Source organism: Perna viridis, chromosome 1 (genome assembly GCF_037379345.1).
Source record: "Perna viridis isolate PV_CMFRI_1.1 ecotype Kerala chromosome 1, ASM3737934v1, whole genome shotgun sequence".
Taxonomy (NCBI): domain Eukaryota; kingdom Metazoa; phylum Mollusca; class Bivalvia; order Mytilida; family Mytilidae; genus Perna; species Perna viridis.
This window is the reverse complement of record NC_142445.1, coordinates 62291543-62306165: the sequence shown is the minus strand read 5'-3', so window position 1 is coordinate 62306165 and position 14623 is coordinate 62291543. Positions and strand designations below refer to the sequence as shown.

At 31.2% G+C, this 14623-nt stretch overlaps 1 protein-coding gene and 1 long non-coding RNA gene across 15 annotated transcripts in view; one reads left to right on the top strand and one right to left on the bottom strand.

Annotated features, from left to right (window-relative positions):
* LOC148629749 (choline transporter-like protein 1) overlaps positions 1-14623 on the bottom strand; it is a 48812-nt gene that overhangs the window by 22201 nt on the left and 11988 nt on the right. For 8 of the 14 annotated variants that reach the window (XM_088556488.1, XM_088556577.1, XM_088556480.1 and 5 more), the window contains one exon: positions 1729-1777. In XM_088556488.1, the coding sequence (XP_088412614.1) occupies positions 1729-1761 (33 nt within the window). In that variant the 5' untranslated portion in view covers positions 1762-1777. Of the gene's footprint in view, positions 1-1728; positions 1778-6126; positions 6308-9250; positions 9276-9397; positions 9443-10558; positions 10578-14623 lie in introns of those variants that run through there. The other 6 variants (XM_088556506.1, XM_088556526.1, XM_088556586.1 and 3 more) reach the window with 4 other exon arrangements.
* Positions 6361-14553, top strand: LOC148629750 (uncharacterized). Its single transcript, XR_015917350.1, has 2 exons — positions 6361-6399; positions 14350-14553. It is a non-coding gene; the product is annotated as an uncharacterized LOC148629750 (long non-coding RNA).

Genomic DNA, 14623 nt, shown 5'->3' with positions numbered 1-14623 from the left:
ATTATGCATTTGTTTTTATTCCACAATAACTTGCTGTAATTTGCCGATGGGTAAACATGCATGGAAAGGAAAAAATATCTGATTTCGTACAGTCAATCAGTGCCACCAATCAAAATCATCATTCTAGTTAAACTATTCTGTAAAACAATTACAAGAACCATATTCTTCCGAAGATTTGATTGATTTTACTGCTGACTTCATATCAATCATAATTATTTAGTTATTTTAACTGGTATTAAAAGAAATCGAAGAAAATTTATCTTAGACATGGCATTCTGGGATTTTACGCTGACAGATATTTCAGATGGAATCAGGATGCATCTAAACCATGTTAAATTGAATCATTTATCTAGCTTATGCTCTGTAATGACTTCACAGAGAAATGGCTTTTTGATCTTTCTTGTATTTTCTTCAGATTCAATCAGTGTAATTCATTTAGCTCCAATATAATCAATATAACAAATCATGTTGTTGTATTTTATGAAATAAATTTGACTAAAATAATGCAGCCAATTATTTTGATGGGATTTTGATGCAATGAAGTTGATGCCAATAGCATATAAATAAGTCAAGAAAGACAGGCATCTGGCTTCAAATGAATTCAATAGTAAAACACGAGTCTTGTGGCTACTAACATCATGATCAAAATATCTTTCAACAAGGTAACATAGTGTATATTGTGAATATTTTATACATACATGGATGGATTAATACTACAAAAAGCACAATATACAAACATTTCAATGTTAATTCAAAACACTTATCTACTTCAAGAAATACAAACAATAAAAATATTAAACTGTTTATTTTTTAGTTCAAAGCAACACCCCTGATGGTTACAATACCTAACTACCCCCCCCCCCCCCCACCCCACTCCTCGGTCAGTGTCCATTTTCTGTTATTGTTGTTCTTATTTCTAGATCTTTTATTCATAAACACATTGTACAACAGATCACTAGCATCAAAGACATTTACAGGGTTTTTCCGACTTTTAATGGTGTATAAATGTACAAAAACATAATTGTCTTTTGGAGAATGCATTTTTTGCAAGTCACAAGTAACTGCATTACATGTATGCCATTTTTTTTACAACAAGAGAGTTAGGGATAAATTTCTTGGATTAAAAAATGAATGTCTATAAGAATCTTTTAATTACTACAAATAATGCAGTTTGAATTTCTTGTACACCTGTGTAACATACATGTATATATTAGTATTCAGTTTAACAAAAGGGGGATGTGGGGCTTTGTATTTAAGGCTTTTTATAGCTAAGTTTTAATAAGAATGGGGCATAAAAAGCTTGTTGACGAACAATGATTTTGTTACCCTTTTATTGCAGCTGAATATCAGCTATTTCCCCTGGAGACTCCCAAAATGTTGAAAAATATTTTTCCCAAAGGGAGAAAAATTCCAAATTGTCAGGTAAAATAATTTAAAAACCAGGAAAAAAAGTCAGTGAAATGTTGCCTGAGACATGATTTCTCGGCCCTGTACTTTGTTTTCTTCTGGGGAATGTTTTTTTTCGGCAAGTTGTAACCTACTGAATATTAGGAGTACATATTTGTCAGTTGAGTACCCATTTTCAGTTTTGCATCGGTATACAACACGTTTCTGTCCCCATAATATATTTTCCCCATGTCTTGACAATATACGGCAAAAATTTCCCAAAAATACAGGGTTTATACTGCTTTTAAAACAAGAAACAAAATCACTGACTAAGAAACTTACCTGATCACAACAACAGCAATCCCCTTGACACATGCCTGTAATTCAATACCTGAAATAAAGAAACGAAACAACTATTTATCATTCTTAACTTTCCTTCTAATATACCTTTTATTTGAATTTTACTCAATCATTTTATAATGTTATCAGCAATAATTCACAGCAGGAAATGCTGGGCTACAATCTTAAATTATGGAATAATGGTCTTAGTTTTCTGTCAAATGTTCAGAAGACTATGAATATTAATAGCGTACAGTTATTTGCAAATCTATGTCATTCATTTTTTTGGATTTTTTCTTTTTAAATTGTCAAATTTTGCACTTCCCCTATTTGACACAAAATTTGTTCTTTGATAACTGCAATATTAAAAAAAATAGAAGATATATAAATTTAACTCACATTTTTTTGTGATTTTCTAATTACAAAAGTGTTTGTAAACTTCAAAGGATACTCTCATTGCAATATGGCAGTTACTTAAAAAAACAACTTAAGAACACAGTCCACTTTTATCTTGCTCAATCAAATTGAACTTAATAAGTCTTAATAAGCTTCAAATTGAGTGGGGAAGCTCCTGAATTTCATGTACTAATATCTCCAACATTTTCAAATAACCACTAAAAGCAATTTTGATGTAACTTTGCTCATTTTATTACTTATTGAAAGCAACCATCAATTAGCCCTCAAAGCTACCAGACATTTTTCACAAAATTATAGTCCAAATTTAGGAACAATTGATTCCAGCATCCTGCAGTTCCGCATAAATCTTCCAGCAATTACAACACCTACTCTGGAATCCCGTCAATTGATTTTAAATTACAGCGGCTCATAAAAACATGTCTCAAAGACTTAAATATCTGATAAACATGCAATATGGTTTTGCACTGTCAACAAAGCAAGGTAAAACATCTGATATTGGGTCTTCCCTGAAGATGCTATATCTACTTTCTCCCATAAAACATTGTATGGTTTCGTGTCATCAATCTATCTATAAGATCATTTTAACAGTAATCATTGGCTGTCACTGAACGCAACGATCAAAGCAAGAAAGCTACTTGGTTGAAAAAGATACTGAAGAACTTTCTCCCTGGTGATAATCTTCTACCTGAATTATTAATTGTCATTTATGTAAACATTGTTACAGACTTGTAATTTTATGCAGAAAGAGTTTCCAGCATGCAATATTACTCCCATTTTAAGTGAATATGAACCTTAATGTCCTTTTAAAAAAATAAACAACATATCTTACAGTAGTGTACTGCTATAATAAACATTTAAAAGACAAGACTTCAAAAAAGAATTTCCTTTTGAAGGCCTAAGGTGCTTACAGCAGCAAAGAACAACCAAATACACCAAAATAATAAGTATACAAGACATCCCAGACAGAAGCAGAATCCAAACCGTTAACCTAATAAATATACAAGGCATTCCAGACAGAATCCAAACCGTTAACCTAATAAATATACAAAACATCCCAGGCAGTTTCTAAACCGTTAACCTAATAAGTATACATGACATCCCAGACAGATTCTTAACCGTTAACCTAATAAGTATACATGACATCCCAGACAGATCCTTAACCGTTAACCTAATAAGTATATAAGACATCCCAAACAGATTCTTAACCGTTAACCTAATAAGTATACATGACATCCCAGGCAGATTCTTAACCGTTAACCTAATAAGTATACATGACATCCCAGATAGATTCTAAACCGTTAACCTAATAAATATACAAGGCATTCCAGGCAGATTCTAAACCGTTAACCTAATAAGAATACATGACATCCCAGACAGATTCCAAAACCTAATATGAAATTATATAGAAGTAGCTGACTTAAATTCTTTATTTTATTCACTGTTGAAGCTTAAACATAGTAAGCTATTAATTAGAGCTTGCCAACTCATTTAAAGGATACAAAGATTTACTTATGTAAAGGAGCTTTTTAAATAATACAGTAATTATGAAAAAATTGTAATAAAATTTTTTTTCACCTTAGTTGTACTTAAAACACATTGATTGAAAAAAAAAATATTGCGAGCAGGCTAAAACAACAAAATGTGTGCCAACCCCTCATTTCAAATGTAAACCTTTAAGTCATTGTATCTCCTTTTTGAGGCATTGAATACTAATTACGTCCATTCGGCCAAATCTACATACAATGCCTAACTTTCCTATAAAATTTTGTCAACATTGCCTGAGCACTTTAAGAGGAGTTGCACTTACAAGACAAATGGACAGACAGAAAAAACAGATAGAGAGGACGATTCCTTTTTCTACTGGGGTCTCAAAGTATCACATAAATTAATTGTTTCCTAGACTGAGGAAAAACAGGTCTCTGAAAAGTGGATTTCTCTTTTGTCTGAAATTAGTACAACATCTAATTTTTTATTTATTTATCTGATACAGTATCTTCAACATTCAGCTATTACTTGCAGAAAGATAAGTAAATTTATGTGCTTACAAAATGTACTGAAAAGAAACTTCTCTGAAATAATTCCTATAAAAAATCTTTCAACTACTTTCCTATGTGTTGTGATAAATTTTTAATCTTAATATCATTCTATATGACAACAATTTTCTAAACCATACAAAAATTTGAAAATGGCTGAAAACCCAGTATAAATTTTGAGTATGTCATGTCCTTACAAAAAATAGGTGGTTTTAAAGTTTACACATTACACCCTTAATTCAAGCACAACAAATACTGAAAATACTGAAAAGGTCGCATCCTTCCATTATCTTTGTTCTTGCAATACTGCAACACAGTGGCAACAGAATGTACCTCTACTTTATACATGAATAAAAACTTTATGATTCCTCAATGATATTGTACAAAATACCTGTGGATTCTGACACTGATGAGTTTTCCAACCTGTCTACAATTATATATATAGATCAAATCAGCCAATGTCATATGATCCAACAATATTTGTCACCTGGATTGAGATCTAAATTATTCAATTGGCTTAACATAAGAAATCACAGGAATTCTCCATTGTCACTCTAATCCATCAGAAATCATGATTTCTTGATTCTTGACAAAAGTTCCTAAGAAATCATTAGAAAAGAGGATTTATTCAATACAATCAAATGAAAGAAGTGTTTTCTGTGCTCATGCAGTTCCTTTTCATTGTTAAGTATGAAGATATTTGAAAATTCACAATACTTGATGTAAATCAGGCAGATCTAATCAGTCACAAAAAGATACAATGTCAGGAATACAAATACATATTCCAAAAGTGGAAAACCACTTCGTATTTAATCAAATAATTGAAATACACAAGTCTATCAATCCATCAATTCATAAAAGTGAAGAATATTCTCACCAAATCCAATCTCCTCTGCAATGAAAGAATCAAATTTTCTCCTTTCACGATAGCAATCCAAATTGTCTGATTGCATTGTCTGTATAATATCATTATGGAATCAGAACTCTGAAGGGCATGTAATCCATCTAAGATTTCTCCTCACCAAACCAAGTAATTAGGTATTGTCAGATTAATCAAATCTAACAAATCAAAACAGGCAGAAAATGCAAAACATAAATTATTCTAGGGTTGTGTAAATGTCATGGAGAAAAAACAGAGAACAAACTATGAGATTTTATTGAAGATTTTATTATTGATTTTTCATGTCTAACTTAAAATGAAATCTAATGCTGAAGGCGAAATTGCATCAATAATAGTATTCATATGTGATTTATATGAATACAGTCCTAGTAGATACAAACAGCAGCCCTCATATGTCATACTTCTGACAAAAACTTTTCCATAATTGATGGGTATTGTAAACTATCTACATGTACAAATTATGAATCTATACTTAAAATTATGGGTTTGGACCATTCTTATGAAAAGAATCTCATCATAATTCTGAATGTGATTCATTGGTACAATACCACTTATTCAACCAATGAGTCTTTAAGATTTAAATAAAGACAGTCCTACACAAGTCAATGATTATTTTTTAGTCTATGAAGACACTTTCTTGTACAGTGTACAAAATCTAAAGACCCACTGATATGGCTAAAAAAACATAGTACCAATTTCTGCACCTATTTCCTTAAACTTCACCATTCTTTTTTAGAAAGGGATGCTGATATTTTAGTTGCCCATCATAATGGCAAACCTCCAGCACCTGTACTTATGTTAAGTTTGTTATACCAGTAGCTGAATGAAATGGGTAACATGAAATAGTGGCATGACACCTCTAACACAAATTACATGTATGTCAAAACAGGAGATTTATTATACTTGTATAGTTTCATTATCTACACATTTGTAATTCATGAAACATCACTATAACATTTTTGATAAATATTATCATACTATCATATTAAACTCAAATATTCAGAGTATAGAGCAAAACAAAAAATTAACAGGAATGTCCTAAATACTGACCTGTTTGACAGGACCTCATGGATAATAGTTTCAGATCACAATCCGCATAAAAAATAGCATTAAGGCCAGTTTTACATCTCCATGGAGGTATTTATTTCCTTATTTTGTAACAAACAATCACACTACAAAGTGTCATTTTGCTTTCATATCTTTTGATATCCACACAATATCAGAAATTATCCTGAAAACATATTATAACTATCTACATATAAGGAATTATTTCATTTGGACAAGCCAGTATTATATATATCGTAACAGGAAGTATTTCTACATGTAAGTAACTTCGCTATTCCAATGCAGGCTATATTACATATTATTTCATTGAGGGGGGAGCTTGTTTTTCAAGTGTGAAAATTCAATGGAAGCCAAAAGCTAAGGTTTTAAACAAATAATTATGTCAATTCTTAAAAAATGATATCATGTAGTGACCTTCACCACTTGATGTTGATAATGATCTGATGACAAGGTTAAAACATACATAATCATTTCTCCATAAATATTTTTTAATCTACCATATGGGACAAACTACATATTACAAGTAGTTATCATGGGCAACACAAAAAGGTACAGGTATGAGTAGAACGTTCTTACTCTAAATCAAGGGCTAGAAGTGAAGGAATTCATATCCTCTAAAATCATTTTAGCCCTTGATTCAAACAAGATGATTAATTCAATTCCTATGTGAATACCCCATTGCTTGGTTTCTAAAGGTGAAAACTTTTTTAAAACTTTCTGAGGAATATTTGTGTAGAAAATTTATACAAGTTGAGAACATACCACCAATACTCTTTCACAAATATAAGTGACTGACACCACTATTAAAACTCAATTTTGTGATTTGACATTATCTTTTCACCAATTCCTGACATTGTTATTAAAAAACTCCAATCCTGTTCCACTTAATTGTAGATATTATATAAAAACAGGAAAAGGTAAAACTTCTATCTGATACTTTTGAAAATTGGATTTGAGATATATCACATACACAACACCAAAGTACAGCAGATACTATGTGATATCATTGAGCAGGGTGTAAAACTAACATAGACTTACAGTATAATCCTATGTACCTAAAACCTCCTCTGCAATAAGTTCTGCTTTCTACGTAAGATGACTAAAGCTGAAACCTTAATCAAATGAATTCTTAAGACTGTAATTTCTAACAAATAATAACTTCCCATCAGGGCAATAAAGATAACTAATTTGTCACCTAAATAACTGATGTTTCTTTGTTTGAGTATGAATTGCCTAATTGTCATTGACAATATGGTACTCTGGTGTGTAAAAAGACCTTAAAATGTACAAATTATCTTTATAGTTTTAATTAGATCAGAGGCACCATCCGTATGGTTATTCATTTTATTCTGCACATTTTTAGTTCAGTCTTGTAAACCAACTTATTTTGAGGATACTTATTTTTGCATTTAAGGATATCATTGTTTATTTTCGCAACCACCACCCTGTTTAACTTACAATAAATACTGAATGGTCTCATTTGTAGCATTTGATTTTTGCATTTTTTTCTTGCTCATGAAATTACCAAAATATATCAAATAAAAGTGAGGATAGAATGAACTGTAGTTAGGTAGTGTCTGAATTTGTAGATTTTGTAACCATCAACAGTGTGAACATTTTTATTATGTATGCTAATCAGCACAAATTATTAAGTGAATATGGTAATCTCCCTAAATCTGAAAACTTCCTTAAGCTTGCTAAAAGTTCATGTACAGTTTGTTTAACTAGGAGGATTATGTTTGATGAAGATGGTAATAGAAGACAAAATAGGTAACAAAAACATCTCTTACAGAAAATTAGAGGCTCCTAGGAGCCTGAATCGCTCATCTGGTTGAATTTGTCTTTCAAGGGCAATAAATTTAACAAGAACTTGTCCAACAATTTTGACTCAAGAAGACTTTGGTAGGACATATCATAAGGATCGTTTCAGCAATTTAGAGTTTCTTTCTATCTACCATAGTTCTCAAGGTATTGGCTGAAAACTGTAAAAAAAAAAAAAAAAAAAAAACATCATTTTTCCCCTTTCAAGAACAAGAACTCTTGCAAGGAGTTGTCTGACAACTTTTATGCCTGAAAATATTTGTAGTCCTAATAATAAGGATCATTTCAGATACTGAAAGAATTTGGCTAAACCTAACCGATTTGGAGATATATGCGAAAAACAACTGTCAGACCCCTATATTCTATTTTTAGTAACAGCAGCCATGTTTTCCAACAGATCAAAGATCCCCAAATTTGTTCTATGCAGGATACCCCTAGGATATTTGTACCAAGTTTGGTTTCCATTGGTAAAGTAGAGGAGTCAGAGGAGAAGATTTTTGAAAGAAATAACATTAAAAATAGCAAAAAACGTTGAAAAAGGGCAATAACTCCAACATGGCTTGATGGATTAAAATGAAAATTTGACTGCAGCTAAATCTCATCATGCTGAACACTTTCATCCATGTCAAAATTTAGCTAAACCTAACGCTTTTGGAGATATATGCGAAAAACTACTGTCTGACCCCTATGTTCTATTTTTAGTAACAGTGGCCATGTTTTTCTACAAATGAAAAAATCTCTACACCAGTTTTATGAAGGATACCCCTAGGAACATTAATACCAAGTTTGTTTCAATTGCTCAAGTAGTATCAGAGGAGAAGAGTTTTGAAAAATTGTTAACAAGGATGAGCTAAAAAAGTTCTCAACCATGGTTATCTGGTAGTTAAAAAGACTGGAAACCAAGGAACCTATTAAAATACTGCATAAGCAAGACACTGAATAATATCTTAGCATTAAACATAATAAAGCTTATTAAATGGTAAAGCCAAAGGCCAAATTAAATTGGTATGATGGACATCCCTGTGAATAATTCATGTCTCAGAATATTTCACAGAGACAAATCAGCACCAAAAGCATCAGTTCAGTGCTTAAACAATGGTGATATATGTTCACCAATCAGACACTCTATTGTGAGCCAGACTAATTCAGCACTGACATGAGCAATAAATTCTACCCACTTAAGGCATTAAGTATCAGACTGATATACTTTTGGAAACAAAAATTAAAGAGGAATGTAAACTGATTTGACTGTTAACAAATAGTAAGCTCCTTTCAAGCACATGCCTACCAAAGTTGTTGATTAATTTGTCTCTATATCTATACCATTTGCTGATACCAGTCTTGCATATCGCCTGAAAATGATGTTGGAGCTTATCAGCATCATTTGTTTACACAAACCGTGTGACCAATTAAACTGTCAAACTAATAATGATACCTTCTTTGGGTGTATTCCACCTGTGTTAGCATTCTGTCAAGTATCCTGAAATTTGTATTCATAATATCACAAAAAAGTAGGATGTTGTAATTTTAATATATGCATAAAGGTTAAAAAAACAATGAAGAAAAAGTCGGGTCACGATTCGATTCGAAGGGAATAGAATTGACATGCTTCTCCACGGGAAAAAAATAAATTGTTTATTTCGAGGACCCCCTCCAGGAAAAACTATGGTATAGTCTATAAAAATCAATAATAAAGTAAATAGTTACAATTTAATATACACATAGTGGTTCAGTTTAACATAGATGCTATTGACTTTCGTAATGAGCTTTATTACTACCGGTAAATATAAATGCCTTCATTTGTTTTTACTATTTTAAGTCTGTCTTCTACATAAAAATTATATAATTTTAGTTATAATGAAATTGAACAAAAATAAATGTACAGTTAAGACCTTTAAAGTGTCGAAATTCTTGAATAAAAATATATTAAGTCTAATACATGTACATATCACAAGCAAAAAGATCTCATTAAAATAATAGATATTATGTTGTGATTAAGTTTCCACTTTCTTTCATTCTACTGATGGCTAAAGTGTATAATAGTGACATCTAGTATATATAAGAAGCAGAAATTATAATTGGCTTGACAATTAAGCTGGACAAACAGCTAGTGAAAATTGATGATACTGACAACATCATTTTGATGCAAAATTTGGGTTTAGTTTGCAAAACCAGTGAAGTTTTCCTTCCCTTTTCATTGAAGTAGCACTAGTATTGGTAACATCAAGAGTCAATTAAAACTCTTTTATAAAAGTATGTAGAAGGGGGGTTATTTTGGTATTTATTCCAAAACTTTTAAACATGGGTTGTGATGAAACTCCAGATAAAACACTCAATGAAACCACTACTTCTCAGTATTAGAATTTTGACGGTCTGTCTTGTTTCTGAGAACAATTTGACTTCAAGTAAACATATATTAAAAGGGGAAAAATACTAAAATGTATAGAAAAGTGTCATAATTGATTTTAAATTAATTCAATAGCAAGTACCTAAAGTAAACACTTGTAACGTATTTAGCTATAATTTCATTGATTGTGAATTATCAAAAAATATTTTAAACAGAGACAAGTAATAAAATAACATGAAATTAACTCACCTAAAAATATTTGCCTCCACTATAAAATGAAAACTAATTACTAATTATTCCATCAGATCTAAATTTGCAGTAGTAAAGCCTTTAAACACAGCACATTGTTCAGCAAAACAACACTTAAAACTTGCCAGCTCAATAATGTTCTTTTACATCCTATGAACAATAAAATATTGAAGTGCTCTTCAAACCAGAAACTTGCAATTTACTTTTATACTCAACCTGGCTGAGGACAAATTAACAAGCATATGAATCCAATGCTGAAAGAACTCCATTGGGAGCAATTTGTGTTTTCCAGAAGTGGATGGCAATCTTTTATTGTAAAGCAAAGGCAAAAAAGTCATTATAGAATGAGGTCTATGAAAGCAAATAAGTCATATTATTATAAAAATATCAAGTTTTGGGTTGTGTTTATGACAATGAATTGAAATGAATCATAAAAATATTGTAATGTTGTGAATTCCACCATACTAGTAATTGTTAGTTGTTCTCATTGATCATTACACATTAATCAATAAGAGAAGATAACTCCATCAATATCATTCCATTATTGTCATCAAATTCTCATAATATTCTATTAGCTGCAATAAAAAAGAGTGTTTCTAATATTTCAGTGATAATATTAAATTATATCTTTGCTTGTCATAATTGCTTTTTAAAAACTTAAGAAAAAGCACTCATACAATTGAATTTTTGATACATGAAGTATTCAAAAGCTGGTAAAAGCTTCACAAACAAAAAATTCAACAAAGAGACTTTGAGAAATTTCTATGTCCATGCGAACTACTGGTCCATGCAACAAATCAATGTACCACTATATATAAGCTGCCTATTGAAATTTCAATCTGAGAATACCAGTTGAATGCAGAATTAAGATCTCTGAAAGAGAGTTAACCAATCTTGCAATAAACAAGAGGCTCCCAGAAGCCTGAATCGCTCACCTGCTTAAATTTTTGCCTTTCCAGGGCAATAACTCTAACAAGGAGTTGGGTTTCACTGACCACTTCCAGGTCAAATGGCCAACCCCCCCACCCCCTTTATGTAGTACCAAAAAACACATTGAACCTAGACCTATGCATTGTAAGTGCATTATTTGTGTGTATTCTGATTAAAAGTAGTCAAAATAAAGCTAAGAATGTGTACATTAAAATCATATTTGTAATCAACTACAAAAGTGTATGAATATTGTTTACATGTGTGAGTAATTTGCCTCCATGCTGTCAGTTATCAGAAAAGGTAAAAAAGTGGATTTTCAGTATTATTTATTCAAGTAAATTTGGTGAAGAATTTCTACAATCATTGTACCATTAGCATAATGATTTTGGAAGCCTCGCAATGGATGCAACTTTAAAATGCCATTTGTCCTGGGAATTCACAGTGAAATTTTGAAAATTACTTTTTTAACATGTAAAGTAATGGAAACATTAGAAGTGGTTATTGAGAACTAGTCCATTTATTTTGACTCCATGAAGACTTTGGTAGGACCTATCATAGGGATCATTTCATCAACTGAAAGTTTCATTCTATTATAGTTTTCAAGATATTGACTGAAAACTGCTAAAAACGTAATTTGTTGCCTTTCAAGGGCAATACCTTTCACATGGAATCGTCTGACAACTTTGATCCCTGAAGACTTTTGTAGGCCTTATAATAAGAATCAGTTCAGCAATTGAAAGTTTCATTCTATCTGTCATAGCATTCAAGATATTGGCGAAAAATTGTAAAAAAAAAAGTCATTTTTCACCTCTCAAAAGGCAATAACTCTTACATAAAGTTGTCTTACAACTTTGATCCCTTAGAGAGTTCTGTAGGCCTTATAATAAGGATCATTTCAGCAATTAAAAGATACTGGCTCAATCTAACAGTTTTGGAGAAATATTAAAAACACTACAGCCTGACCCCTATGTTCTATTTTTCATAACAGCTGCCATAATTTTTAACCGATCAAAAATACAAACATTCATTTTGTGAAGGATACTCTAAGGAACAATCATCTTAAGTTTCATCCAAATCCATTCAGTAGTTTCAGAAAAGTAGATGTTTGAAGAAATTGTTAACGACAACAACGGACACCAAGTGATGACAATAGCTAAAAAAAGGTACATCAGACAAAAGCTTTATTTGTCTTTAAAATGATACTAACCTTTAACTCCATCATCCAAAAAATTAAAAAGATTGTTTTCAACAAATTAGGCAAATCTTAAGACCATTAACTTTGTGGATAAAACTGCCAGTATGAATTAGTAATAATTAATTGCACTTTTCCTTTCAATCTGACCTATTAATAATAAATAAGCCAATTTCAAGAATATCCATTTGGTTGCCTTTCCAAATGAAAAACTTGCAAGCCCAAGTAACAAGGGACAACTGCATGATTAGCAAATAAACATGCATGGGTGAGTGAAATTACACAATATTTATGTGCTTGTTTCAGAAATATTCTAGTTGCATTTGGAAATGGGAAAATCAATGACAATGTAAGTCAGTGTATTGTTAGCATAAAAAATTATTGTGACATAAAATGAGAGCAACAATATAGAAATAACATAATGCAAGTTTGATTGGGTTTGGCATTGTGACAGACAGACATTTCTTCATAAACTATAATAAAGATATTCAATTTGGAGACTAGAAAAAATCAATTTTCATCAAAAATTCTTCTTAGGCTAAAATATATCAAAATTTTATTACCAATAATGTCTTGATAAACTTTTCTGTGTACATTAAGGCAGCAGAGAGCATCAGACTTATAAATGAATAAAAACATCAAAGCTGGTAATGAAAGAACTACTCATATTTTCATTGAATAAGAGATAGACAGATAGACAATGTCTCCAAGATATCCTTTAGGTCTAAGATGAATTTTAATGAATAATAAATAAAATCTATAAAGTTTTCTATATATGATTTTAATAGATATTTTGTAAAGGTAAAATATTCATAGCTATCAATTTAAAAAAAAATCATAATCTTTTGGTATTTTGAAGTTTTTAAGAATGCTTATTTGTCAATATGAAATAAATTAATCAGTTGAAGGTTGCACACCTAAGAACAATTTACTGTAAAGTGTTCCATTTTTAAAAAAATATAAAATGAGAATTGATATGGTGTACATGTTAACAGAATAGTTATCCCTGTATACTTAAGTTACATAAAAAGTAAACTAAAGGTGAAAGCAAAACAAGAGGCTCCCAGGAGCCTGAATCACTCAACTAGTTGAATTTTGTCTTTCAAAGGCAATAAACTTAACATGAAGTTGTCCAACAATTTTGACTCAAGAAGTCTTTGGTAGGACTAATCATAAGATCTTTTCAACAATTGAAAGTTTCTTTCAATCAGTCATAGTTTTCAAGATATTGACTAAAAACTATTAAAAAAAAGTCATTTTTCCCCTTTCAAGAGCAATAACTCTTACAAGGAGTCTGAAGACTTTTGTAGTCCTAATAATATGAATCATTTTAACTCTTGAAAGAATTCAGTTAAACCTAACGCTTTAGGAGATATTTGTGAAAAACTACTGTCTGACCTCTATGTTCTATTTTCAGTAACAGCGGCCATGTTTTTTGATGAATCAAAAAACTCCCCACATCAGTTTTATGCAGGATACCCCTAGGAACATTCATACCAAGTTTAGTTTCAATTGGTCAAGTAGTGTTAGAGGAGAAGACTTTTGAAAGAAATAAAATTAAAAATGGCAAAAATCGTTGAAAAAGGGCAATAACTCCAACATGGCTTGACAGATTAAAACCAAAACTTTACCAGAGATTGATCTAATCATGCTGAATTTTTATTTTTAGTAACAGCGGCCATGTCCGCACAACAGTTCTATGCAGGATACCCCAAGGTACATTCATACCAAGTTTGGCTCTAATTAGTCAAGTAGTTTCAGAGGAGAAGAGTTTTGTATAACTGTTAACGACGACAGACGACAACAGATGACAACGACGGATGACGACGATGGACGCCAAGTGATGGCAATAGCTCACCAGGCCTTTCGCCAGGTAAGCTAAAAAAAATGGCGTCCAAAATCTGTTTACAGTATAATATTTGGTTAGCGGTAGATTTTCTGTT